This window comes from Gobio gobio, assembly GCF_949357685.1.
Source record: "Gobio gobio genome assembly, chromosome: 5".
Classification (NCBI taxonomy): Eukaryota; Metazoa; Chordata; class Actinopteri; order Cypriniformes; family Gobionidae; genus Gobio; species Gobio gobio.
This window is the reverse complement of record NC_137101.1, coordinates 34,206,097-34,231,658: the sequence shown is the minus strand read 5'-3', so window position 1 is coordinate 34,231,658 and position 25,562 is coordinate 34,206,097. Positions and strand designations below refer to the sequence as shown.

Here is a 25,562-nt window from a genome sequence, read left to right as displayed (position 1 = left end):
GCTTTACCTGACGGTTCAAGGTTAGGCCCGGCAGCTGCGCACGGACTGGGACTGAAAATAATTCAGACTGACAAAATAATAAAAATTACATTCTTCTTCTTTTAAATAATAATAAAATAAATAATAATAATAACGACATTCTTCTTCTAAATAACAATAAGCATCATTAATAATACAAATCATAATAATAATAAGAAGAATCTTACAAATTGTCATGCAATTATATTAATGTGAATGAATGGTACTCCACATCACATCATCATCACTATTGTACACCCCAATACATGTGACGTGATACGAAATTAAATGCTAATTATTTCAAAACACGTGCTGTAAAATAATGAATTGTGATAGGTAATTTCTCATCCAAACAGCTATTTAAACTGGACTTCCACCGTACACCTTTTTGTGGGCGCCTTTAATCCCACTCTTTAAACTCCCAAATAAAACAATTTAGTTTTTTTTCCGCTTCCCTGGTGATGGTCTCGATCACCATGTCAGAGAAGTTTCGCTTCTTTGCCGTCTTCCGTGTGTCCATGGCGTAAAATGAGGGTGTGGGGGAGGCAGAGACTTGAATATATAGGGGCGTGTTATTCTAATGACGATCGTCAGAGGTGCGCACAGCTTCATAAATCAGGCGGTGAGAGGAGTGTAAGCATAATCTTACGCCAACATATACGTCCGTTTCTACGCAAGATTGATAAATGAGGGCCACTGTGTGTGTGTGTATGGGAAGCTTTTACATTTGGGTCAGACAAATCCAGGCGGAAATGGTCCCAGAGTAATTTACTGTAAATAAGTTACTTTGTGTAAAACCAAGCGGCACCTCCCGCAGTTTCTCTTGAAGCCGATACGGAAGTGACTTAAACTGCAGTTCATGGACCGGCCAGAAGACAGACATGGACAGACTCCAGAAGAAGCAGAATCTCATTGAGCTCATGTTAAAATGCCCAACTTTACAGCAGAAGAACACATGTTTACAGTCTGGGACAAACTGTGCTTTTGGTCTGTGTAAGTGCAGAAAATGTTTGTCTTTTATTTTGTATTTTGAGTAGGTGTTTCCGGGTAGTTGGTCACGTGTGTAGGTGGGTATTTACCTGAGAGTGTTTCCTGCTTTTGGATAGACCGTGTAGAGAGGGGGTGAGTGGGGAGGAATGCTCACTTTTGTTGAGCGTTTGTAATGTTTACTATTCACTTACATCTTGACAATAAAATGTTCCTGTTACATATTTTTAAAAGGCATGTAAACGCGTCACAAAACTTTCCTGCTGCTTAGCCTCTCAGCGGCTGTAGGCGGCCGCTTCGGTCTGTATGGTTAATTTTGCTCTTCATGACGACTGTGAGGGGGTGAATGTTTTTATAACTCATTCGTTTACATTATATAAAGCCTTAAAGTTCTGCATAATTAAGGGCGTTGCCACTTTGAGTGACAGGTGGATAGCCATTTATCTGCTGTCTGTTAGTCATCACCTCAGCTCCACCCACATCCCGCCTCTTTGATCATTTTCTGTTATCCGGGTGTGACGCGCTGCCAGGATGGCAACAGCCAGCTCAACCCTACTTTACGTGTCAAAACGGCTCTTCAGAATCCTATGAGTGACGTCACGGACACTACGTCCATATTTTATATTTATAGTCTATGTGTAAAACAAATGCCAAAATGAATAACTCCAGAAAGTAGAGACTATAAGCTTTCAAATGACCACATATTAAAATGTAAAGTATATCATTGATGACGTCATCCCTGACCTTTTGGGTCCTTGAAGTTTGTAGGATCTACAAACTGTACATATTTTTCTTACACAAATGCATCGATTCGGTTCAGAAGGCCTTTATTAACAACCCGGAGCCGTGTGGAGCATGTTATTCGACAGACAGGTGCATTTTTTATGGACTTCAAAAACAGAGCAACTATGAATCAAATTCTAATGCTTGGATTAGCCTGGACTTTTTTAATATAACTCTGATTATATTCGTATGAAAGAAGAATGTCATATACGCCTAGGATGACTTGAGGGTGAGTAAATCATGGGCTAATTTCCATATTTGGGTGAACTATCCCTTTAAATAGGCTAGATGGTGTCTGTTACACTGGTGTCAGATGTTGGATGGTTGCCTGGTACAGATTCTGTGAGATTTGGGCAGCCTTGTCTAACAATTTCTTAATCTTAGGCAGAAGAGAGAATTAAGTGAATCACACCGGGTCTCGTTCACTGTTTCATGGCATGTGATTGGATATCACACTTTTATCTGCTCATCATCCACCAGATGGCACTAAAACCCATCACAGCACGTTCCTGAACGTCTGCGTTTCACTATACATGTGGAAAATTGGCTGATCTTTTAAAGTTGATTCTGTCCTAATTTGATCTAATATTAGGCTTTTATTTATTTATTTATAAATGTTGTAGATCTATGTAGCCAATCAAAATCAATAAAATGACAGATTAGCTATATTTTGAGAGGTTGTGTTCATTATTTTCATTTTTGTTCAAGGTAATTAAATCAACAGAAGAATATGGCATTTGGGGTAAAAACAAACAAACAAACAATTAATTAAATGACTATCGTTTTATAAATCGGACTATATTCTGATGGTCAATATAATTTATGTAGTTGGGTAAAAGATAGCCTAAAAGATAATCACAATATTTATAATGAAACCATCATATTTAACATATGATATCATATCACATCACATGAGAAAATATATGTATTGTTACTACTGTACCCTATTATGGGAACTTATTAAAGCAGTGTAAGATTAAATTAAATTAATATTGATTTCACACACACACACACACACACACACACACACACACACACACACACACACACACACACACACACACACACACACACACACACACACACACACACACACACACACACACACACACACACACACACACACACACACACCTGTGAAATACTCCATATTAGACTGAGCATTTTAATACTTTTATTGGTATCGACTTACATTACCTAACATTTTTATAGCTAATTTTATTTATTTTCTACAAATTTTTGGAAGAACTTGGATGTCCACATTTTTTATTTGACAAAATGTACACTCATTCTTGTGTGTTTCAATTAACACATGTATGAACTCAGCTTTATGAAATCTATTTTTAACACGTAAACCACATTTATCACTATTTGCATTTATTTATTTTTTTGTTACTTATTTTTTTATTTTGAATGTTCAAAACAAATCTCCTTTTACAACAATTACTTGCACACAGAAACAATATCCTTTACAGGGGATCATAACATTCACGCATCCTTACATGTATGATCAATTCCGCAGAAAAATATTTCCAAAGGTACAAGGAAAAGAAGAAATAAGAAATTATTAACAGCATTTAAAGTAAACAATTTGAACAAACCAAACATCAACTTAAAACAAAACATGGGTTGTATTCAAGTTCCCCTGGCAAATATAACCAGTTTATTCTAATGGTCCTCCATCACCGTCATTAATGGTGCCCATCTTTCAATAAAAAGTTCCCTCTGTAATCTCAATGAATATGTAATTTTTTCCATAGTGTAAATATTTCTCAAAATTGTTAGCCATTCAGCTTGGTTTGGTGGCTCATTCTTAAGCCACTTTATTTTAACTATTTGCATTTTAAGGTAGACCTATGCACAAATGTTTTTTGCACACTAACATTATGTTTTGATCTCGCAATCGTTCATTAGTAAGTTTTTAATTATTAGTAATAATGTACATTTCTGTGAACTTTTGTGTTTTAAGACAGAGCAGTGTGTTGACAAAACCTTTATTTTGTTCAGGTGGTGTGACGTCATAAGATCGCGACGCGCTCCTGCGTCTGTTGTGAGTCAACAGAAAGGTTTGTGTTTGAAGCATTTAATGCGTTTAAATAAATGCAAACCGTTTTGTAGCAATGTAAAACAATTAAATATTACTGTATGTAATGCTGTAATAATTCCTCTAACATTAAATACCGTTGTATTTTGTGAGTATCTATACATAAGTAACAGAAAGGGTGCGTCTCATTTCGTTATATCGTGAATCGTAAACACGAATTCAGGCACTGACAAGTAGCGATGCGAGAAAAGGAGACTGTTTAACTTCCAGCAATTCACTGTTTAATTGCTGGAATCACTGCACATCTGCTTGTGAAAACCATAGACATAAGAAACGCATAGGAAACACCTATAGACATAATACCTATAACATTTATAGACATAAGAAACACACACCGTGCATACTGCCTACGTTTTTTTAAGAATTGGTATAAATGTATGCAACAAATAATGTTTCAGAGTAGTATGCTACAGTGTTGTCACATGACAAACATTATTAATTCAGCACAGCTGTCCAGGTTGTTACTTTAAAAATAAATGCTAAGTAACCATTCTTTTTATGTGGAGACCTGAGTGAAAATGTCCTTTCGACTTTCTTCACCTAACACATAAAAACTCTGTTTGTTGGTGTAAAGTCAAGTTGATTATGTGAAATTAAATAATGTTTTTCACCTAAAATCAGTTGATTAGATTTTATTTTGCTTGACAAAATGTATACTGATAAAATATTAACATAAAAGTGTGATAAAATTAACAATCAGTTAACATATAAGTCAAAAATATCTAATCAAATTATCATGTTTGAATCAAATTGTCTACGTTAGGTCAACTAATTTTAAGGATTCATGTATCAATAAAGCTCCTTAAAGGAACAGCTAACACTTTTAACTTTGTAGAATACTTAAGTTATACATGAGTAAAAAAAAAAATGTAATTATAGCTGGGTTTTTACAAAACATAACAAATAATTCTCTTAGGATTTATGGTAGAATATGCCCTACATATTAAGTAAATGGGCTATATTTTATCAGCATAAAAAAGTTAATGTAACTAATTTCCTAATTTATTAACTTGACACAGTTATTGAATAGATTTTAATCAACAATAAACAGACTTCAGCTGAACAATGGCGCTATTTTCTTGTTAGAGCTCTGTTGAAGCATTGAACTGTTTGCACTACTGAATCATTATTTTCCTTTTTATCACTATAAAGCTGCTTTGAAATAAAGCACTAAAGGTGACTTGAGGTGCTATGTAAATAAAGGTGTGATCAGAAACATGTCGTAGAGTTTAAATGACAATTTATGTAACAATAGTGTGTTCGGAAACACAGTTAGTTTGTACTGTACAGTGTACTTATAAAAGTGCAAGTGTACAAATGCAAGTATACAAGGGTTTCTCTGTACAAAAAGCACAATAACGTTTGCATTTCTCAACCGGTTATAAAAGTTTATGGTCGAAAAAAGTTCTGTGTCTAATTACTTAGAATGTCACTAGTAAGAACTTAAAAATTATTAATTTTCATAAGGAATTATAGATTTGTAAAATTTTTCTTGGTTATGTTCCTAATATGGAATTTTTAATACTGGAATCTTATTTTTCTTGGGCTGCCCCCTAATAGTTGATTAAACGTTAGTCGACGAGAAGAGGCTTTGTTGACCAAACTTGTATTAGTCGTTGAGTCACAAAAAAAAAAAGATTAGTTTATTAATACATAATTAAAATGTCTCCTTGCTATTTTTTCCGACACATTCATAATCATTACTTTTGACAGTGCTTTGTGGCAAGATTAATGCGTGTGTTTGAGTACCGGAATAGGCTATTTATTACACCTATATACTGTAAATTATGGGCTCATTATGGTTTAGTACCCCCCCCCCCCCATCCTATATATATATTTTATATAGGTGATGCTATTATAAGTTATATCTAGTTAAGTTATTATCTACATTGCAACTTATTTTAGTTGTTTAGTTTAGTTGTTTAAATGGGGAGTAAAGATGGTACCGGATTAGTTTTGATGCCGGCAGATACTCAAATTGGCAGTATCTTTATCAGTATCCGACATAGAAAGTTATATCAAGCCATCTCTACTAATTAGGCCATTTAAGGGCATTAAAGTCATCATGAAATTGGAAATAATGAAATCTCTGACTGACCCCCATTCCCATTGCACTGACTACTAAACTAAAGAGCTGGTTGAGACGCACCCAGTGATTTAGTTTGGATTTATTTTTCTTTCTGTTATTTATTCTCATGTTAAACAGGACCGAGTGTCCAAACACACGGGAAAAACTCCTGGAGAAGCAGCTGAGATCCACGTGGCACTATTATAAAGATGGCGCTTATTAAAGAGGAGAGCGAAGACATGAAAATTGAACAAGTATTTGGTGTGAAACAAGAAGATACTGAGGAACAAACAGGTTGGTTTCATTCTCAGAGCTGGACTCAGCCGACCCACCTACCAGAAGGTTTTAGACACACTGATGATTCAACTCATCAGCTTCTTATTGTGTTGAATAGGGAGGCATCTAAACCATTCTTGGAGATGGGTCCTGAGGACACTGGTCTAAACGAAATTATTTTGTGCAACACTAAACCCTAATATCTACTTCTGAAGTAAAAACAATCCATGTGTCTGAATATGCATGCTTCCATACTGTACATTATGGCAGCATTTACACTGCATGGTTCAAAAGACACAATTTTTTCCCCTTCCTGTGGCACAGATCGGATTTGACCCACGAACTTGTAAGCAGTAAGAAAGCGCACAGATTCTGATATTCTCAGATCGATTTCAGGCCTCATTAATTTGTGGAAATAAATCTGATATGAATTAGATATGTGCATTTGTGCCTGCTGTGTAAGCGGACTGATTGAATATTCCCCTGTCAATGCGAGTCATTGAAAAAAAGTGACTTTGCAGTTATTTCGAAAATATTTCGCAGTACAGATATTGCTATAACAAATCAAACATCTCTAGTTGACTAGCAGAGTACTCATTTTGTGTTAAATAAGAGGCGATCTGGAGCAGAAAATGTGTTGTATTTGAAATCATCCTGAGTTCTCGTTGCTGTTCTCGTCGGCTCGTACACAGATGTATGCTATAGTCCCGTTGTGGAGACTCTCTATTAATTCCAGTGAAATCACAAAATAAAATGCACACAAACATATCCCTGCTCTTGATCACTGATGAACACATTGGTTTTAATCAGGAGGAAAAAAACCTATACAATGGCAGATTTGAACCTAGAACCTCTAACATGCTTAACAAAAGTTCTACCACCAGAGCATTAGTACACACTAACTTTTACAGTGGATCTGTGTACATAATCACTGTTTTGTACCCTTTGTACTATATAATGATTCTGATATATGGATTAAACAATTGCATTAAAAATGCTTCTATGAATTCCATGTCAATAAATTAAACTCAATGTACTATTGAAATTGATTTCTTGATATCATAATGTTATTTTTTGTTCATTTTGCCAAGTGTAGTGTAAATAGAGATATCAGATAAGCGGGTTGTCAAAAAAAATCAGGTATAGTTAAAAGAAAATCGGAATTGGGCATCAAGACCTGCAGTGTAAATGTGAGCCAAGTAGTAAAAATGTACAGTTTGCGATTTCAGATGAAGCGAATTAACATTCATTTCTAATTATGCAACAGTATCTGACAACACATTTTTTTTGTATAAAGATAACCATGAAATGTGAGTGATCAACATACATTTGTTGTCTGATTATTTTGTCTTGTAAACACAAATTTTGTGTCTGAAAACACTTGCTCATCCGCTCATTCACTAAAACCCAAATTGCTTACCACAGCTATGTAGATCAGTGGTGTTCAAACTTTTTTAAAGCGACCCTATTTATTTATTTATTTTTTTTAGTTGTCGCGGCCCATATATAGGCCTACAACCGTTTACATTCAAACAAGTCAAGCCAAGCATAACAATACTTATATACAATGGGCCATTTGAGTGTATTCTTCATTAAACCAATAGATGGCACAAAAATTCAGCTCAGCACTTTTCCACACAATCGCTTTTGATTATTAAATTGTTTTGCAAAACACCTTTGCTGAAATTGAGGTGGAATACGGGTAAAGTTGCGGACAGGTGTGGTGGTATGGGTAAGTTTAAGGGTAGAGTTTGGTGTAAGGGAATTGTGTAACTACAACAGTTTAATTACAAATGTAACTACAGAAATTAATTACAGATGTAATTACATGCAGGTATTTTTTTTCAAAATGTAAGTACAATGTAAAAACATGTATGTACACAATAAGTGCAATGTATCAAATGATTAATTAAAATGTTAGTACATAGTTAAGGACACCTAATATAAAGTGGGTCTGTTGATTTTGCACTAATATGATAGCTAGACCTATATATGGGACGCTAATTAACTGGTTAACTGTTAACCAACAAGAATTTTAACCAGTTAATCGTTTGATTGAAAAAAACATTTAAGTAGCATTCGATTGCATTCAAAAATAATACCGGTAAATAAAGCTAAATGCTATAATGTACTACAAACATTATAAACTCTACTAACATAGAGTAGAAAAATACCCGCAGTTATTTTAGTTCCCCTCAATCCACAACAAATTGTAACGAGTGGGAATATGGTGTGGCCCCTTTAAGAGCATAGCTATTCGCATGCTGATACTAGCCAGGCCAAAGAGCCATTAAAGACAAAAAGGGGCCACGTCTGGGCTCCCAACGGTGGGCTCTCAGTGATCTGACTCATTTAAAACACAATAGAGAATAACAGGTCTGGCAGGAAAGGAGACTCTTGCCAGAGCCTTTGAAATCAGTAAAACAGGTCTGGAAGATTTGCGTAGCAAACTAATTAATCTGATATCATTTTTACCTAAAATGCTAAATGCAATGTACTTTCTAAAATGTGTAATCCCACAATTCCCCCCTTTGGGAGTTCTAATAACTCCCACATAATACAAATTTAAACCTTCATCAGTCCATTCTATAGCTTATGTTTTTTTAGCATAAGCCCCATCGTCTAGTCATGTAACTTGGAAAAAGTTACAGGCACATTTCACTTGCTCTGTGTTGATTGTCTGTAGTGACGAATGACATGCTGCCACAGAAACAAAACATGCCACTAGTGTCCGTGAAGTTCATTACGGGCAATATTCTTTTGTGGTTGGAACAGTCCTTGTGAGTTCTTTGTTGACCTTACAGGTTTCCGAACCATGAAGAATTATCTTCAGTCATCTGATGTAATTTTGCTGAAAGATCAAGAATGTCTTGTTGGATTGACCACCATGTTTGTGCATAAGTGAGTCCTTAAATGCAGCCATCTTCTGTGTTGGTGGTAGGAGAGCAACCAGGGTGCACCTGCCATTGAATTGGCTGAGCAGGATGTTATATACAGACGTTCCTCCCATCATGTGCCACCCATAGGATTCCTGCTCCTACTGAAGGCAGGTGTGGCATGCAAACGTTCTTTCCAGCAAACAAGGTGTTTCTTGACATATTCATCAGCTCTAAGAATATGTTGTTTCTGGAGTCTACACTTTGTGCGATGTCCATGATCAGTAGTAGCAAGGGAATCTTGATCATGTTGATGGAAGACTGAAGTTCCCGTAAATCATTCTCTGTGTTGTTGTTTTTTTTCTTTTCTTCTTCTTGACAGTTGACTCAGTAGTGAGTTTAGTTGTCCTTCAGAGGTTGTGGCTTCATACGCAGGTGAGAATCGGTGCATATGGGTCTGGGGACAGCCATCAATAGGTATCTGCACAAAGAAAAACAAAAGACAACAGAGCAGTATTTGTTCTAAAATACAGCAAACATCAGGGTTGTCTCATCTGTTCAATTGTAGTCTGCCATTGTTGTTCCTTCTTTCCCTATTTCTTAATTCCTGTGACACCTAAAGAAACAGTGAGGTAAGGATGGACTAGTGGATGGGGATGCCTACAAGGGAATCTTCGCCGCAGGTTTGGCCCCCTAATGCCTGTTGCATTCAGTTCTTTCCTGGGCTCCTCACTGATTCGTGTCCTATCCTATCCCTGTTGGTGGGGGAACAACTTTATAGTGTGACACATGACTCCAGGTTTTCCTTCCCTGACCCAACACTGCAGCTGTTGTAATGTTACCTTCAATCACTTGAGCTGAACAATCAACAAACAACTCCAATTCTGCATTCTCAATGGGAGTTTCTGCTATTTCATTCGTAGTTGCGTATGTAAGCGTAACACAATCATGAGTCATTTCATCTTCTAACAAAACTTCAGTCATTGCTGACATCATACATGAGGATGGGTTTGTGACTGGTGCACGCTGTAAAACAATGTTCGGGGCTGTGAGGGTCTCGTTCTCTTGTATGCTACCTTTCACAAAAATTCTTTGGTCATTGTGATGGATTACCGGGGAAAGGTAGCTACTCACAGCCCCAACAATTAGTTTTTTTCCTGGTCTTGTTGTGCTCTTAGAAGAGCCTGAATGAGCTGTCCTAAAGTTTCAGTTGATACTTGCGGAACTACATCAGGGTTGTAAGCCGGCTGAGAAGGAGCAGAATTATGCATTCTATTTCTTTTATTATCATGCCACTTCTTCCTACATTCTTTCTCCCAATGCCCTAATTTTCCACAGTAGTGGCATGTACTTTCGTTTTTAGGCCATCTATTGTCTTGTTTCGTTGGGTTAAACGTAGCTGCTGCTATTCTCACTTGGGTTTTAACATCAGCATCCCTTTACCATGTAGCTAACCTGTCTAGGTTACTTCTAAGAGTTTCGTTAGCCCATGTAACATGTAGGAATGGCAAGGCTGATCTGTACTCAGCTATAAGACCATCTGCCCAAATACGGATTAGAGCTCCTCTATCATCTAGTACTTTTTCAGAATCCTCCACTATTCCACTGTAAGTTGCAGCTGCCTGACAAAATCTTTCAGTGTATTCACTTATAGTCTCTCCTTTCTTTTGTACACATCTAGTAATTTTTGACCAATCTATTTTGGGTCCTAAGAGATTTTTTAGGATTTTCACTACACCTTCTCTCAAATCACCCTTACTGGCATGTTGCAGTTCGGAAGTAACAGCAGACTCAAAACTGTTGAGTTCAGATTCAGTTAGAATTTGTGACATCAGCTGTGTAACTTCCGGCAACGACATGTCGTAAAGACGCATTTTACTGATCAATGCCCTTCTAAATTCAGAAAATTCTGTGAGTGCTGAGGGTAAACTCTGGGATAGTCTCTCGATATCTTTGGGTCCTAGCGCTTTGGCAACAGCTTGTATTTGGACAACAGAAGAGTTGGGAGGAACACTTTCAGTTCCCTCAATTCCCTGAGACCTTCTCCTTGCCCCACACACCTTCACTGAATCTACTGGCTTATCAGTTACTGATTGGATGTCTACATCTGTTTCAAAGAAAGAATGTTATCCGGCTGACTAAATTCTCCCTCATCAGTTTTTTCTGCATCTTTGTTGCGGTGTAATTTCCTAGTCAAAGAAGATATTCTAGCCCGGAGCTCATTGTTCTGTTTCTCCAGCTCTGAGTTGCGTTTAGACTGTTCTGTAGCTATTGCTAAAACAAATTCTCTGTGACAACAAATAATGCCTTTCACATTGTTCTTGCGAATACATGCTCATAAAACTTTTTTACATTCATCAATCGACCAAGTCTTGTCTGGATGTATTTCATATTTCTGCGTTAGTTCTTGCTTAACTTTCTCTGTGACAATTAAATCCATCTGCACCCCTAACTGTGATTTGAAATCACTTTCGGTCCACAAAGGAGCTGCGAGACCACCTTTTTCAGTTGTGGGGATCAGTCTAGCACTTTTCCTAAACATTTTATGAATTTCTTTGTTACCACACACTCACAAACACTGACTTCTCTGATAATTTCTTTGTTAACACAGCTCAACTATTGTTAACTTTCTTTGACAAAAAAGAGGACAAACACAAATATTAACTAAATGTTAATCTTCCCTGCTTGAAACAGAGGATGACTCATCTCTAAAAACAAACTTTTTAGAGGGTAACACAAATATTAGCTAAATGCTAATCTTCCCTATTTAAAACAGAACAATTATTAGTTTGTGAGGCTAATCTCTTTTGTTTGACAACAGAGGATAACTTAGTTAACCAAACCCTACAGCCGTCCGTTAACTCTTCCCTGGCAGCCAGAGGATAAACAAATTTGTACTGGTCTTTTAAGGTTCTTTTGGATAGAGCAGCACTCACCATAACCCTTGGTTGAAAGATTCAGTCTGGAAAATCTTTGTTCAGCTGGAAGTTTCGCTCTGGATTCCAGTCTGGAACGTAGGCAGATCTTTATATTTGAGCTTGAAGTTTCAATCTGGATTTCAGGTGAGAAAGCTGGAAACTATCCGGGGCACAAGGCACCATCTGTTGTGAACTTCAGTTGTTTCTTGAAGAATAGACCAGGAGACGTCGGATTTAAGACAGAAGTGATTCTTTTTAATGAGAACTTTCTGTGCTGCAGGTCGTCCGAAAACAGTCTGATTTAACAGTACAAGATAATGCAATTTATCTACATTTCAAGGGGAGTGGTTATACAGCAGAGGAGGAGACATTCAAACAAAGGAATGCATATGTTGTGTAGGTAAAGGACACACCCTACTATGAAATCCCTACCAGTCCCATTGAATCAGCATAGCTATTCGCATGCTGATACTAGCCAGGCCAAAGAGCCATTAAAGACAAAAAGGGGCCACGTCTGGGCTCCCAACGGTGGGTTCTCAGTGATCTGACTCATTTAAAACACAATAGAGAAAAACAGGTCTGGCAGGAAAGGAGACTCTTGCCAGAGCCTTTGAAATCAGTAAAACAGGTCTGGAAGATTTGCGTAGCAAACTAATTAATCTGATATCATAATTTTTACCTAAAATGCTAAATGCAATGTACTTTCTAAAATTTGTAATCCCACAGGGTCAACAACACCACTGCTCATGTCCCATGTTTTCATATTAGGCTACCAGCTTATTTCAACATTTAAGTTAAAATTAAAATTCAGACACCAGCAAGTGTGTGAAATAACTTCGGATTCCGATCCAGTAAGGATCCTGATCACCGTATGAGGCAGAAATAGATTTATGCGATGCTAAAGTCTACTTATGCTAACCATTGCGATTAATAAATACACATATAATTATAGAAAATACAAAAAAAAAACACCTTTAAAGAACTTAACAAATCATATATGATTATACTTGTGTATTTATTTGGTTGCGTGTTTCATTTGTCTTTTCCCTGTGCCTTTGTTGATACCCAATAAATACCAAAGCCATTGAAGGCAAGCCTGCAACCTTAGCTGAAAAAAGCGTAATGCCCGCTAACGCTGCGATACGCAGGGAAGGAGATGAGGACTTTTTTTAATCCTTATGCTGCACCATAACGCGAATATAGCGTCAAAATCGCATCTACCGCGTCTAGTTGGACTCTTAAACATTTTGAATCAATTCGCACGTCCACAGCGAATTTGAGCGAATATTGTTGTGAACGCAAAGTTCCTTGAGGGAATGCAAAACATTTGCAAGAGAACGCAAAAAGCATCGACAAATATTTATTTCATGTTCTCAAGGTTTTTTTTTTTTTTTGCTGCAATTGTTTTCCTTGGATTTGCTTAATTGCATGAGTTCCATGCAATTAAGCGTTTCTTGGTTCATTCCATGTTTTATTGGCAACCTCTGTCATGCTAATTCAGATTAGCACAGTTGGTTTTAAATTAATCTTGTCTATTTTAGTTCAGGACTCCATAGTCCAGGTATTAGTAATCTGTACTTAATCCACGTTTCAGAAAGCCATTTTTAAAGACACAATAAATTCTACACTGAAAAAAACAATAAGTAGAAGTTTGCACAAACTTTTTTCAAGTAAATTTCACACCTAAGGAAATTAAGAAAATGTACTCAACTAAGATGAGTAAAATTAAAAAAGTGAACAAGTACATATAACTTGCCCTGTTACATTTTATTGAGTAATTTTTACTTACAAATTTGATGTAATTAATATAATTAAGTAAAACCATTTGTTCTTTTAAATGCATATTACTTGTTTTATGCAGTGCTGGTAATTATTTTAAATGAAATGAAATGTTGCTTTTATAATGTGACAAAATAATACTGTAACAATGTGCAGTTAAGAGTAATTTATTAACAAGGAATAATAGCACACAGATGCAATGCTTCACTAAATTTTAAAAGTTTAAGATAGCCTCTTAACCTCTATCAAATTATTTTGAAAGCCTTTAAAACTTAACACTGAAACAAAACCAGAAATACAAATTCAGAAATTTGTAAATGTAAAAACAACATTTGTTCAACATTTGAGTCGGAGTCAACAAGGTAGATAATTGTTTTTGAGTGGAAACATGTCAAGTCAGTCAAGTTACTTCTTAGTATCAAAACATTAACAGACTGCTGATACAATTAAACCCATTAACCTAGCCCCACCCACCACCCCCAAAAAAGGAAACTCAGAAAGTCCTTTGAAAGCCTTTTTAACTATTAAAAACCCTTTCCAGCACAATGGACATCACTGGCTCGCTGTCTCCTTTGCATGAACAAGAATCACCATCACTTCTTCCAAGAAGTCTTCTTGATTGCCATCCTAATGCAATCCAGGAAGAAATGGGGGGGGGGGGGGGTTAAATGTTAATAACGTTTAAAAAATGGTCAGGACAATTTTACATCTTTCCACATGACATCACCAATATGAGAATGAATGGGATACGGTGACTAGGAAATTAATGATTTGGAAATTGAGAAATGCATTTTTACTTAGTGTTAGTTCACAACAAAATGGAAATTATGTCATAAAAATTTTGGTCAAAATACGAGCGTGGTCATAGATGCATCCGTAGATGCCTCATTAGCGCCTGCACGGATCAGTAGAATGAGGCATCTACGATCGATATATCTATGACCACGCTCGTATTTTGACCTCACAAGTTATGGCGGAGCTTAGATATCTCTTTCGTCTGATAAGAGGTAAAATAATAGCATAAATACTGCTCGGTTTCTCGCAGAAACTGATCGTTTCGCTAGATAAGACCCTTATTCATCGTCTGGTATCGTTTAAAGCACATTGAAGCTGTACTGAAACTGTCATTTGGACCTTGAACCGTTAGGAGCCCATTGAAGTCCATTATATGGAGAAATATCCTGGAATGTTTTCATCAAAAACCTTAATTTCTTTTCGACTGTAGAAAGAAAGACATGGACATCTTGGATGACATGGGGTGAATAAATGATCAGCAAAAGTTTATTTAAAGGGGTGGTAAACCACGATTTCACTATTCTAACTTTAGCTAGCGTGTAATGTTGCTGCTTGAGCATAAACAACATCTGCAAAGTTACAACGTTCAAAGTTTAAAGCAAAGGGAGATATTTGCTTTTAAAGAAATCAGTTTCTAAGAACTACAGCAAACGGCCAGTAGGCGACTACACACATTCCTCCAGGGTTGGTGACATCAACAGGCTCAATATTTACATAAACCCCTCCTCCGAGAAGATTAAATAAGGGGGGGTGAGGCCATTTTGTATCGCGGCGCTGTTGTGGTATAGTTAGGCTGGAGTGTTGTTGCCGCGATGCCAAGGAAACGCTGTTATTTCCATCCGGATTGCAGGTCTGGGGTACTTGCTCTGTTCAGCCTTCCTTGGGACGGGGGTGCGTTGCAGAGCGTTTAACATACAGCATGTTATATGCACGTGTGTTTGAGTCAGCGGGGAATCAGGCGCGCGCAGGGCTCCCTGCAGCACATCTAACAGAGGAGAACATCCACCGTCTTCGCGATTTCAATGCCGGATTTGCACAACGTCAGCTGCGTGAAAAAAACACTGCCGGTGCGTGGATGCACGACGCGCGCGCGCTGCACATTTCACGGAGGACAACACAAACTTTGCGAGTTCAATACAGGATATGCACAACGGCTTGTCCTGAAAGCTGGATTTACAAACAGAAGCTGTTTACGGGCCACAACCTGTAAGTCTGATTTATATTTCATCGATGTGTTTTCCTGTAATAGGTTGTAGCAAGGAAGTAAACAGATGACAGCGCTGTTCTGCAAACCAGTCTGTTAAATGCTCATTCATACTTAACGTTATCCGACGAACACCTAACATTACAAACACTAACGTTAAAATCTCAACAGCGAACTTGGCATTAGTGTAAATGATTCTTTGATTAGAGCTTTTATGTATTGTTTATCTTCAGGCTTGCTAAACATGGTTCTGTGTGTGATTTGGCTAACTTACTAGTTAAAGCCAGTGCTTAGTGTTCGTTTTGGGTTAGTTCTTGCGACAGATATTTGGCTATAATCGTTCTAAAAATACAAAAGTTAAAGTGCCATTCTGTAGCGATCACTATAGACCCGCAGTCTTTACTCTTGAGGACTGAACAGGTTCTGCTCGATCATCTTCACTCAAATGTTCTGGGTCTGATTCGGGCTCATATGGTTTTATTGACGCCGACCAAAGCACAGCCTCCAGGTAAGGGACGTGACGTTTCCGACAACCGTGCACTGCGGTTAGCGAATCAGAACACACTAGGCCAGCTAACCAATCAGAACCCACTGCGTATTTTTGAGGGACTGGCTTCATACAACCCGGAAAGCATCAGACCGTTTTACAAGGAGGGACAGAGCAGTGTAGAATAAAGGTCAAATATATGAAAAATAAGGCAATTTTTTTTTTAACGAAGCATGAACACATGTTACAGTGCACCCCACAAACACAGTCAAGCCTTCAAAAGAATGTGTTTTACCACCCCTTTAAAAGTGAACTAATCCTTTAATATCGTCATTTATGTTCTGAAGATGAACAAAGGTCTTACAGGTTTCAACGACATGAGGGCGAGTATTTAATGACATAATTTTAATTTTGTCATAAACAAACACTTTAAGAAGCCATTAGTTAGTTCATTAAAAATCAAAAGGTAAGGCAACCAGCACTCTGCTTTTGGGCTGGTTGTCTTGATGACTGTTGGCAGGGGTCACACTGACCCCTTGTAACACACTTGAGGGCAATGGTTTTAACTGTAAATATTTACTGTATTTTTTGGTTGTACTATCCCTATAAATATGAATCTTTCATTTGCTTACACTTTGAATATCTTGTGTGGCAGATTAGATATAAATGTTTAGCATAACATGTCTGGGACTTACATTGCAGTCTTTGAAAAGATTTTCCTCCACTTCTCCAAGATATTCAATGAGACTGCGGATCACGACATTTCGTCTTCTCAATGGTGTGTCCCTGGGAAGAGATTTATTCCTAATAATCAATACTAAAAAAAAACAAAAAACAGAACTGACAGAACAGTCACTTTCAACCTTTTCTGAAATTTAAAATAGTATTAAAATTAACTTTTTTTTTTAAAATGGATGTGGTCGAGCAGCATTTGTGAATGATACACAAAATTATAGCAGTCAATACACAAATCAACATAACAAAACATTTAACTGGTTCATACAGCTACTTGTTGCAAACCTGATTCAATGCACTGAGTTTTGTCTTTATCTTGACTCCTGCAACAGCTCCTTAGCTTTCAAAAGCTCCAAGAGCTTTGGGGTGTAGCCATCTAGTTTGTACATAAAGGTTTGCTCAAGGGGCACAGGCACAGCAGTAATTCTTTGGAATTCATCCTTTATCTGTAAAGAGTTGAATAATCCACACACAAAAAAGTTTTTTATATGAACACCAAAGAATCAAATATAATATATACAATAATATATTATGGCTCAACTTACCTGAGCTTAAACTTAACAAAAACTAACGTTATACTGCTAACGTTAACGTTTTACGAAGCTAGTCATCATTAAGAACACTCAAAACTTTTAAAATGTACAGAATCAGGTGATGACAACACAACCATTGAATGCAATTACATTTACTGAATAACTTGAGTGCAGTGCAGACTGAAGAAACCCTCAAGTCGATGATCGCGTTCTTTCCGCGCATGCGCAGAGTCACGTGATTACTTCAAGATGACGTAAATTGTACTTGATTTTTAAAAAATGGCTTCAAGTACTTTATTAATTTGTGTAAATATGCCAGAGTAACAAGTGAAATTTACTTATCTGTTGGATGTCTAATATTTACAAGTAAAAATCGAGTACATGTTTAGATTTTACTTAATATTCTAGAGTTTTAACTTTTACTAGATTATTCTAAGCAAAAGATGCATGGTTTTTCCTGTTTTATTTACTTAGCCATAAAATCATTTTTTACAGTGTAGATAAAGGCCAACTCCTGGCTTCATTTAAACCCTGTCTGGGAAACCACACCTATAACACGTAATTGCGACTGTTCTGACTTCATCATGCGATTCTGACAGAATTGTGAGATAATAAGTTGCAATTACCTTTTTTATTTTTTATTCAGTTGTGTAAACAAGCATTCATAGCAGCTGCAGGCAATTGAATGAGAAAATTTGTTTGGTGTTCCGTTAACTACACTCACCTAAAGGATTATTAGGAGCACCATACTAATACTGTGTTTTGCCTTCAGAACTGCCTTAATTCTACGTGGTATTGATTCAACAAGGTGCTGAAAGCATTCTTTAGAAATGTTGGCCCATATTGATAGGATAGCATCATGCAGTTGATGGAGATTTGTGGGATGCACATCTAGGGTACGAAGCTCCCATTCCACCACATCCCAAAGATGCTTTATTGGGTTGAGATCTGGTGACTGTGGGGGCCATTTTAGTACAGTGAACTCATTGTCATGCAGTGTTGGGGAAAGTTACTTTGAAAAGTAATGCATTACAATATTGCGTTACTCCCTTAAAAAGTAACTAATTGAGTTACTTAGTTACTTTTTAAGAAAAGTAATGCGTTACGTTACTTTTGCGTTACTTTTTCTCACCTGGGCTGGGCTTGCTTTTTAGTTTTGTTTTTTAATAGCAAAAAAAGTCCTTTTTTGTGCTAATGTAAAGACCTCTTCATACCAAAATTTAAATAATAGGCCTCAGGCTGAGGTATAAATGTGCTGCCATTCTGGATAATGGAAGAATAGGACGTTTTACCAATAAAAACAAAAAATCTAGTAATTTTTGCTCATGGCTTAACTGAATCATCAAAGGTCAGCAGCACGACATTGGTCAATAAAGGTAGATTAAATGCATAAAAATATTTGTTCTATTTAACATTTATATATTTGAGGTTTGAGTACTCTGATTTTGCATTTGACTGATTTTATTCATTTTGAGGAGTACAGAATCTTTATTGTGCGAGTTAGTCTAGAACTACAATAACCATCATGTTTACACACAACGCCTTTCCACTTATTTTTCACAACATGGGGGCAGGAGAGCTGTCAGTCAAATAAATGTGAAAAAGTAACTTGCGTTACTTTTTTGAAAAAGTAACTCAGATATTTTGTTGTAAATTTGAAAAGTAATGCATTACTTTACTAGTTACTTGAAAAAGTAATATTATTACGTAACTCAAGTTACTTGTAATGCGTTACCCCCAACACTGTTTTCATGTTCAAGAAACCAATTTGAAATGATTCGAGCTTTGTGACATGGTGCATTATCCTGTGGAAGTAACCATCAGAGGACGGGTACATGGTGGTCATAAAGGGATGGACATGGTCAGAAACAATGCTCAGGTAGGCAGTGGCATTTAAACGATGCCCAATTGGCACTAAGGGGCCTAAAGTGTGCCAAGAAAACATCCACCACACCATTACACCACCACCACCAGCCTGCACAGTGGTAACAAGGCATGATGGATCCATGTTCTCATTCTGTTTACGCCAAATTCTGACTCTACCATCTGAATGTCTCAACAGAAATCGAGACTCATCAGACCAGGCAACATTTTTCCAGTCTTCAACTGTCCAATTTTGGTGAGCTAGTGCAAATTGTAGCCTCTTTTTCCAATTTGTAGTATAGATGAGTGGTACCCGGTGGGGTCTTCTGCTGTTGTAGCCCATCCGACTCAAGGTTTTTGCGTGTTGTGGCTTCACAAATGCTTTGCTGCATACCTCGGTTGTAACGAGTGGTTATTTCAGTCAAAGTTGCTCTTCTATCAGCTTGAATCAGTCGGCCCATTCTCCTCTGACCTCTAGCATCAACAAGGCATTTTCGCCCACAGGACTGCTGCATACCGGATGTTTTTCCCTTTTCACACCATTCTTTGTAAACCCTAGAAATGGTTGTGCGTGAAAATCCCAGTAATTGAGCAGATTGTGAAATACTCAGACCGGCCGTCTGGCACCAACAACCATGCCACGCTCAAAATTACTTAAATCACCTTTCTTTCCCATTCTGACATTCAGTTTGGAGTTCAGGAGATTGTCTTGACCAGGACCACACGCCTAAATGCATTGAAGCAACTGCCATGTGATTGGTTGATTAGATATTTGCATTAATGAGAAATTGAACAGGTGTTCCTAATAATCCTTTAGGTGGGTGTAGATGGATTATTGTTGGGGATCTAGCATACATGTTGTTGGTTTTGATGCTTTAAATGTCTAAATGTGTTGATGTATTTTACTTTGTGCCATTAAAAATTGGTCAACTTGTATTTGTCTTTTTCTGTCATAGACCTGATGGCACTGAAAGAGGAGAGTGAAGAACTGAATGAAATGAAAGATCATGATTTCATAACTGGAGAAAAATCATTTAGTTCCTCACAGACTGAAAAGACTTCCTCACGAAAAAGTGCTCAGAAGACAGGAACTGGAAGTTTTTTCACCTGCTTTGAGTGTGGAAAGAGTTTCAATCAACCTGAAGACCTTAAAGTCCACATGAGAGTTCACACTGGAGAAAAGCCTCACACCTGCCAACAGTGTGGAAGAAGTTTCACTGAAAACGGAAGCCTTAAAGTTCACATGAGAATTCACACTGGTGAGAAGCCTTTCACCTGCCAACAGTGTGGAAAGAGTTTCACTCAAAATGGAGCCCTTAAAAGCCACATGAGAACTCATACCGGAGAGAAGCCTTTCCCCTGCAAACTGTGTGGAAAGAGTTTCACAGCAGAACGAAGCTTTAGGTATCACATGAACAATCACAATGGTGTAAAGCCTTTCGCATGTGAGAAGTGTGGAAAGAGTTTTGCACGTAAAGTAACCCTTAATTCCCACATGAGAGTTCACTCAAGAGAGAACAGTTTTATATGTCTTCGGTGTGGAATGTATTTTATATATAAAAAAACATTTGATTCCCACATGAGAGTTCACACTGGAGAGAAGCCTTACACCTGCAAACTGTGTGGGACGAGCTTCTCACAAAAAGGATATCTTAGGTGTCATATGAGAATTCACACTGGAGAGAAGCCTTACACGTGTGATCAGTGTGGAAAGAGTTTCAGACAAAAAGTAACCCTAAATAGGCATGTGAGGATTCACTCAAGAGAGAACTGTTTTATATGTCATCAGTGTGGACAGAATTTCACAGACAAGAAATATCTTAAGAGGCACGTAATAACTCACATTGGAGAGAAGCCTTTCATGTGCCATCACTGTGGAAAGAGTTGCTCACACAAAGCACATCTTGAGGTTCACATAAGAGTTCACACTGGAGAGAAGCCTTACACCTGCCCTCAGTGTGGAAAGAGTTTCAGACATGATGCAAGCTTCAAAACTCACATGAGGCTTCACACTGGAGAGAAGCCTTTTACATGTCTTCAGTGTGGAAAGAGTTTCACATATCAACGAGACTTGAAACGTCATTCTGGAAAGAAACTGCAGTGTTCTGAGTGTGAGGAGGTTTAGAAAAAGGAGCAATTTCAAAAATATCCTGTTTATTCACTCTGGAGGAAGGAGATTTAATTGTGATCAATGTAATAAAAAAATCTTTTGCCATCACACTTACAGATACACCTGAAAGGTCATGCATTTGTGAGACCCTATTAGTGTTCCTTGTGTGGAAAGAGAAAATACGTGTCTGTAAAATTAAGGGTACATTCACACCGCAGTTGAATGTGGGTAAAATCTGATTTTCCCCAAATATATTTGGTGAGACTGTTCACATGACCGTTAAAATGTGACGCTCCTACTTTGCCTCATATATTTGATTAACACGTTGTAGGGCTGGGCTATAAAACTGCGATGATTATACACCGCAATATAATTTACATTGATAAGACAAGGAAAGAGTTCCATAAATGTTTACTATAATGTTTGTCAGATTCCAGATTTTCAAATAGTTGTATCTCGGCCAAATATTGTCCTATCCTAACAAACCATGCATCAATGGAAAGTTTATTTATTCATATTTCAGATGATGTATAAATAAATAAAAAAACTGGTTTTGTTTTATTATTAATGTATTATTAAAGGAGTAATGAATATAATTACAGTCTTTTTGTGTAAGTTATAGCATTTGTGCATTTATGCTCAATGTATTTAGGCTAAAGTTTAGAAATAGTATAGAAACCATATAGTTGTATTTTATCATGTGTATGTGTGTTTTTAACTGTGGTTATCATGATCTAAATGTACACTACTATGGATGATCAAGGGTTAATTTTAGTAAAACTAAACTTAAATTTGACCATATAAAAATGAGGTTGATATAATTTTTACAGATAAGACTATTTTGGTTAATGAACATAAATTCACATCCCCATCCAAACGCAATCTGCTCTCAAATATGCATTTCTAAGAGACAAAACATGCAATATTAATATTGCAGCCTGCGCTGCAAACTGTGCTAAAGATGCACGTCATCAAAGTCAGGCAACACAAACCTGTTTAATGGCTTGAAACAATATCACCAGTTAGAGCGTGCAGAAAGGTAGAAATAAATTTTTCTATTAAGATACTTATTTTGTTAAAGGGGTGGTAAACCACGATTTCACTATTCTAACTTTAGCTAACGTGTAATGTTGCTGCTTGAGCATAAACAACATCTGCAAAGTTACAACGTTCAAAGTTTAAAGCAAAGGGAGATATTTGCTTTTAAAGAAATCAGTTTCTAAGAACTACAGCAAACGGCCGCTAGGGACTACTACACATTCACCCAGGTTTTGCTGACATCACCAGGCCCAATATTTACATAAACCCCTCCTCCGGGGAATATGAAATAAGGGGGGGTGAGGCCATTTTGTATCGCGGCGCTGTTGTGGTATAGTAGGCTGGAGTGTTGTTGCCGCGATGCCAAGGAAACGCTGTTATTTTCATCCGGATTGCAGGTCTGGGGTACTTGCTCTGTTCAGCCTTCATAGGGACGGGGGTGCGTTGCAGAGCGTTTAAAATAAAAAAAACATGTTATATGCACGTGTGTTTGAGTCAGCGGGGAATCAGGCACGCGCAGGGCTCCCTGCAGCACATCCACGGAGGAGAACATCCACCGTCTTCGCGATTTCAATGCCAGATTTGCACAACGTCAGCTGCGTGAAAAAAACACTGCCGGTGCGTGGATGCATGACGCGCGCGCTGCACATTTCACGGAGGACAACACAAACTTCCACAAACTTCGCGAGTTCAATACAGGATATGCACAACGGCTTGTCCTGAAAGCTGGATTTACAAACAGAAGCTGTTCACGGGCCACAACCTGTAAGTCTGATTTATTTTTCATCGATGTGTTTTCCTGTAATAGGTTGTAGCAAGGAAGTAAACAGATGACAACGCTGTTCTGCAAACCAGTCTGTTAAATGCTCATTCATACTTAACGTTATCCGGCGAACACCTAACGTTACAAACACTAACGTTAAAATCTCAACAGCGAACCTGGCATTAGTGTAAATGATTCTTTGATTAGAGCTTTTATGTATTGTTTATCTACAGGCATGCTAAACATGGTTCTGTGTGTGATTTGGCTAACTTACTAGTTTAAGCCAGTGCTTAGTGTTTGTTTTGGGTTAGTTCTTGTGACAGATATTTGGCTATAATCGTTCTAAAAATACAAAAGTTAAAGTGCCATTCAGTAGCGATCATTATAGATCCGCAGTCTTTACTCTTGAGGACTGAACAGGTTCTGCTCGATCATCTTCACTCAAATGTTCTGGGTCTGATTCGGGCTCAGATTGGTATGGTTTTATTGACGCCGTTGTTTCTAACACTGACCAAAGCACAGCCTCCGATAAAGGTAAGGGGCGTGACGTTTCCGACATACGTGCACTAGGCGTTTAGCGAATCACAACACACTGGGCCAGCTAACCAATCTGAGCCCATCGCGTATTTTTGAGGGACTGGCTTCATACAACCCGGAAAGCATCAGACCGTTTTACAAGGAGGGACAGAGCAGTGTAGAATAAAGGTCAAATATATGAAAAATAAGGCAATTTTTTTTAAAACGAAGCATGAACACATGTTACAGTGCACCCCACAAACACAATCAAGCCTTCAAAAGAATGTGTTTTACCACCCCTTTAAGAAAAAATGACTGGAATGAAATGAATTCAAAAACGTGAAGTGAAAGACTATGTAAAGAGTAGTTTAAAACCCACAATTAACGGTCTGGTTTCCACAACTTTAACTTAGGAGCAAAAATCTGCCTTTAAACTTGAAAGAAATAAAGATTAGACATTTATTGTGGTAATTATCGATGTATGAAAATTGACTTGTATGAATATTTTTAATGTGTTCTTTTTTTTTTTTTTTTTTGTCATACCGCCCAGCTCTAATAAGTTAGAATCAAATATTAGATAAATTAACTTTTGTCTTACTGTGAAATGCCACAATGTAAGCTTATAAATAAAAGGATATAAACAGGATTTTAAAAATTGCACTGCATTGTTTGATTGATCTTTAGTGAGAGAATGCACAGGTAAACATGTTAAACAGGATTTAAATATGGCCAATGTTTGGCTACGGGTGTCTCATTGCTAATCCTATCTGTCTATCTATCTAACTATTAGGGCTGCACAATATATTGAAATATCTGCTTATACTGACTGGTGTCACCTCAGGAAAGCAGTATCCTCAGGATTTTGCATGCTTCAACACTTCTCACGCCCCTTTTATGTTTACTCAATACTCTTTAAGATTAAGAACACATAGGGCCCTGGAGCTATAGGAAACCCAAGGAAACCCTTCATAGTAGCCTTGGTGCAACCTTTTTTTTTATTTATTAAAAAACAAAAACTCCGTCACTCAGGGATCCAGTTAGTATATATTGATTGTAAAATTATAATATTAAGTATGCCCTGTATATGTATTCCAGGCTACAACACATTAAAAGCATAAATGCATGAACACAAGATGTGAGGTCAAAGCAAATAAGTTAACATTTTGCCCATCTGGCCCACACATTCCCCCATAATGTTTTAACCATTTAAATTGGAATAAATTAATTAATCAAAGAATAAATAAAGGAGAGAAACAAATAATAATAGATATGTTTGAATATACTGCAAACAATACAGGGAGTGCAGAATTATTAGGCACGTTGATTTTCTGATCATATTTTTTTTCCAGGCACATTTGACCAATTCCAAACCACAGTAATCCTAATAACTATTATTGATTTAGTATTTAATAATGTATAAGTGATATATAATTGTTCATGAAGGCTGGAAATGAAAATCACCTTATATTCAGGTGTGCAGAATTATTAGGCATGTTTTCTTTTACAGATAAATTGAGCCAAAAAAGAGATTTAACTCAGACTGAAAAGTCAAAAAGTATTAAATGCCCATGAGAAGGATGCAATACTAATGCAATACTAGACATTGCAGTTAAGGCATGACCATTGGACAGTGAAATGCTCGTTGGGTCAGCAGGATCTGACAAAAACAGGGGGTGAAGAAAAGACACCTGTTAACTGCAAAAGAATTA

At 37.2% G+C, this 25,562-nt stretch overlaps 2 protein-coding genes across 3 annotated transcripts in view; both read left to right on the top strand.

The window, feature by feature from the left end:
- Positions 1–25,562, top strand: part of LOC307127021 (uncharacterized protein) — a 369,345-nt gene that overhangs the window by 214,241 nt on the left and 129,542 nt on the right. The window lies entirely within an intron of this gene.
- Positions 3,798–25,084, top strand: LOC307126277 (uncharacterized protein). 2 transcript variants are annotated; one of them, XR_013816473.1, is made up of 4 exons: positions 3,798–3,854; positions 6,099–6,254; positions 20,383–22,619; positions 24,160–25,084. XR_013816473.1 is itself a non-coding variant. In XM_079816742.1 (3 exons), the coding sequence occupies exons 2-3, from the start codon at positions 6,170–6,172 to the stop codon at positions 21,549–21,551; spliced, it is 1,254 nt and encodes a 417-aa protein (XP_079672868.1). In that variant the 5' UTR covers positions 3,803–3,854; positions 6,099–6,169; the 3' UTR covers positions 21,552–24,497. The 2 variants fall into 2 exon arrangements, 1 of the variants encoding a protein (XP_079672868.1); XM_079816742.1 differs by having other exon boundaries at positions 3,803–3,854; positions 20,383–24,497.

Coding starts and splice junctions, on each gene's coding strand:
- LOC307126277 (XM_079816742.1), top strand. CDS start 6,170: ATGGCGCTTATTAAAGAGGAGAGCGAAGACATGAAAATTGAACAAGTA. Junction 6,255..20,382: donor AGATACTGAGGAACAAACAG/GTTGGTTTCATT, acceptor TTTCTGTCATAG/ACCTGATGGCACTGAAAGAG.